Source organism: Phytophthora infestans, genomic scaffold, assembly GCF_000142945.1.
Source record: "Phytophthora infestans T30-4 supercont1.2044 genomic scaffold, whole genome shotgun sequence".
Lineage (NCBI taxonomy): Eukaryota > Oomycota > Peronosporomycetes > Peronosporales > Peronosporaceae > Phytophthora > Phytophthora infestans.
In genome coordinates this window covers 1-3,330 of record NW_003306620.1, presented here as the reverse complement: position 1 = coordinate 3,330, position 3,330 = coordinate 1, and the positions used below count along the sequence as shown (strand labels likewise).

Sequence of the window (3,330 nt, the reverse complement as noted above, 5' to 3'; positions counted from 1 at the left end):
TTAGAGAGGATTTGGGTTGGCTGGCACGGATGCAAGTTGCCTGTGGTGGATTAGCCATGGGGAGCAGCACCCCGTATGGACTGACGATGGATCTGATATGAGCGATGTACGAGAGGGCAAGATCCACCAAGACTTACCTCGGATCCACCCTTACCTGGATTCACTTAAATGGATATGGGATATACTATACAAGAGTGGATCGAGTGTGGATCCTATGAAGGAAGGATGGTCGGTGCCCTCTGAAGGTGGATCTAATAGCCACGGCTAATGAAGAGTCAAGATCCACCGCGAGGTACCCCGGATCCCATACTTCCGAGTTCGGATGCAAGGAGGGAGGATCCCGCCTGGAGGGACCTGAATCCAGGGTATAGGGATGATGGATACAGTGGATCTCGAACTTTCGTGGGACAATGGAGATCACAGACGGTCGCGAGATGATGTTGGATGATGGGAGAGCTCAGATCGACGACGAGTGCAAACTTACAGTGAAGTGGATCCAAGCGACCTGGATCCGGATGAGTGTACCCATAATAGGGTGACCATGATGATTACGTCATGGATCCGGTGGATCTGAAGATAATACAGCTGGGATGATGGGTCAAGGGAAGAAGGGACATGCAGCCGAGCCTGGTAAGGGATTTAGCAGATGAAAAGACATAGAAAGGTAGAAATCCAGGCAGGTATAGGCTTAAATATCAATACAGACTCTAATTTTGCACAGTGACACGCAGGTGCCTTCCTGCCCTCAGGAACCGGAACTACATTGGCCGTACGAGCTCCGAGAAGGTTGGGAATTGCGAATCTAGTGTTGGTAGTGATAACTGGATAATACATTGGCCAGATCCTACAACCTAGTGAGCTTTTCCTTTACTTGTGCAGATCCGACAGGTTAACCGAATTTACTACTTGGTCGGTTACACCCTAGGGGCTCTCAACTTTCAAGATCCCGTCACAGGAGGCGGCAAGTACGACGCAAAGGAACTACAAAGGCAAGGGAACACACCCGTAAGGCAGCCCTACGGCCAGATCCACGATCTAGGCCCCGGATCCATAAGCTCGAATATTCGCTTAGGATACGGACAATCCACGGACGCAGAGTGAAGATTTTCCACTGCTGCTCCACCCCATCCCCACGTCTCGCCAAGACGCTCAAGCTTCACCACTTGAACTCTTCGGAAGTTACCGAGAGAGCAAGATCCCGCCCTACCGACGGGTACACAAGGTGAGGAAAGTTCAGCAGAACACGGATCATCGGGGGACCCCCTCCGTTAGTCGGTGTCTGGGTGCAGTTGGTAAGCTGGATCCGGCATCTCGCAGATTTTGCTGATCCCGCTACACCACACTATCCGCGCCCTTTGCACTTAATTAAGGCTATTTTGGTGAAGTTATCGCCGATTATCCAAAGATAATATTTTTTTTGGATTAGCTAGCCCCCCCATTTTTTTTTTTTCCCGCTATACTAGTAATAGCAGTAGGCACACTAACAGCTGCGACATCATGACAGCATAGCGACCTGTGATGCCAAACACCCAGGCACCGACATCCGTGAATGTTTTGACGGACGGCGGTGCTGCGTTGATGACCTTGGCCAGAGCGATAGTCGCGTAGATGTTTACGAACGCCATCAGAAGTAGAGCAACCGTAGCGTAGATCGGCCCCGCGCGCGCGTAGTTGGATGGCATGGACAGCGAGCCAATACCACAGAAGCAGCAGAAGATGTTAAAGCTAATCTTGGCATCTTCGAGCGTGTAGAACGGAGAGCGGCGAGCTGGAGGCGCGGCCATTGTGACGAAGGCGACTGAAGGAAAAGTGAGCGGCCAGGACGGAGCAGCAAGGTCTGCTGGTTGGTGAGACGCAACGAGGTGCAACCAGGACAAGTGAAGCAGACAGTCCACCGTGGTCTCACACGATCTCTTATCGCGCGTGGCGTTTGCACGCATGGACACGAGGCAGGACGCTGTAGACCATCCAGTAGAGAGACGGACTGCTAAGCCAGGGCACCGGTCAGTCTGACCGTCAGACTCCTTCAAGGTGATATCTACAGCAGTCATCTCAACATGGTGTTTGGAGGCAGGCTTTGAGGAATCGGACTTCGATTCGATAGAAGTCTTGATGGGCTGATTAATCCTACGTGATGCACTATCGATCTACGTTTAGTTGGAAGTAGAATTGCGGACGTAGTACGGCTCCATTTGGCTCTCTACAGAGCAGTACGGGAACGTGGCGGTTTTTGTGTCCGGATTGAAGAGGTTCTTGCCGGCGTAGATCATGACATAGCAACCGACGATACTACAGATGACGATAACTAGGATGGCAACGATACGCTCGTACGCGGGCAGCTCCTTCCAGAAGACCTTGAGGTAGAACGTAATAGGTAGAGCGAGACAGCACACTGTAATGGCCGAAGCGCCCGTGAAGTCCACGAGGTCGAGGAACTTGTCACGGAGGCCGATGGAAACAGCCACAAGCACGGCAATGATGCACAGACGTAGAGTCACATAACGGAGCACAGTTCCCGCGCCCTGGTACTCTGATAGTTCCTGCTCTTCCTTCTCTTTCCGCTGCTGTTCAGTCGGCAGTGTGACGCCCGGGGTGTTGGAGACGTTATAGTTACCTTCAAGGTCTGGCGTCGACAGGTCGGGGGCGGTCGACAGCTTCTCGATCTCCGTGGTAGTCTTGTGCATGCCGAGGATGAAGCGTTCAGCCATGTAAAATGGCGGCTGGATTACCGTCGAGAAGGCGATGACGATGTGGATCTGCATGAACAGGTAGGCCATGATCACAGCGCCACGGCTGGGAATAAAACCCAGAGCGGACGGAACCGTCGGGTCCGCGATGTTTACAACGGAGAAGAGCAAGTTGCCCGAGAGCTGGCAACCACCAGCAGCATAGCCAGCAATTGCAATGGCCAAGAAGAATGCTGAACCAGCACCCAGGCTCACGAGGATGATACGGGGCATGCGGGTGGGATCAGAGTGTTGGCGCTGGAGGTCGGGCACGACAACGGAAGCGCCGTACGCCAGTGACAGGTTGCCGAACGTCGTAAGCACCTGGTGCAGCGTGATGTCCGGCGTCGGAATGGACGGGTGGCCGCGCATCTCCCACTCGAGGATACTCACGCCGATAATGTCAGCGATGAGAGTGCCGAGACAACCGACGAACGCCACAGACGCCGCCTCCTTCAGGGTCGGAATCAAGCACGACGGCACTACAGTGATGGCCATGAAAACAATCCAGAAGATCTGGCTAAACGAGTCCGGGAACAGCACGTCTAGGAGCGTACTTCCAAGACCAGGAAGGCACATGGTAACAGCAAGCACACGAGAAGCT

At 53.4% G+C, this 3,330-nt stretch overlaps 2 protein-coding genes across 2 annotated transcripts; both read right to left on the bottom strand.

The window, feature by feature from the left end:
* Positions 1–1,454: 1,454 nt before the first annotated feature.
* Positions 1,455–1,784, bottom strand: PITG_22263 (amino acid/auxin permease-like protein; the record flags this gene model as incomplete). The annotated part of the gene is made up of 1 exon (XM_002909861.1): positions 1,455–1,784. The coding sequence occupies one exon, from the start codon at positions 1,782–1,784 to the stop codon at positions 1,455–1,457; it is 330 nt and encodes a 109-aa protein (XP_002909907.1).
* Positions 1,785–2,153: 369 nt separating this feature from the next.
* On the bottom strand, positions 2,154–3,305 carry PITG_22262 (amino acid/auxin permease-like protein; the record flags this gene model as incomplete). Its single annotated transcript, XM_002909860.1, has 1 exon — positions 2,154–3,305. The coding sequence occupies one exon, from the start codon at positions 3,303–3,305 to the stop codon at positions 2,154–2,156; it is 1,152 nt and encodes a 383-aa protein (XP_002909906.1).
* Between the last annotated feature and the right edge of the window lie 25 nt (positions 3,306–3,330).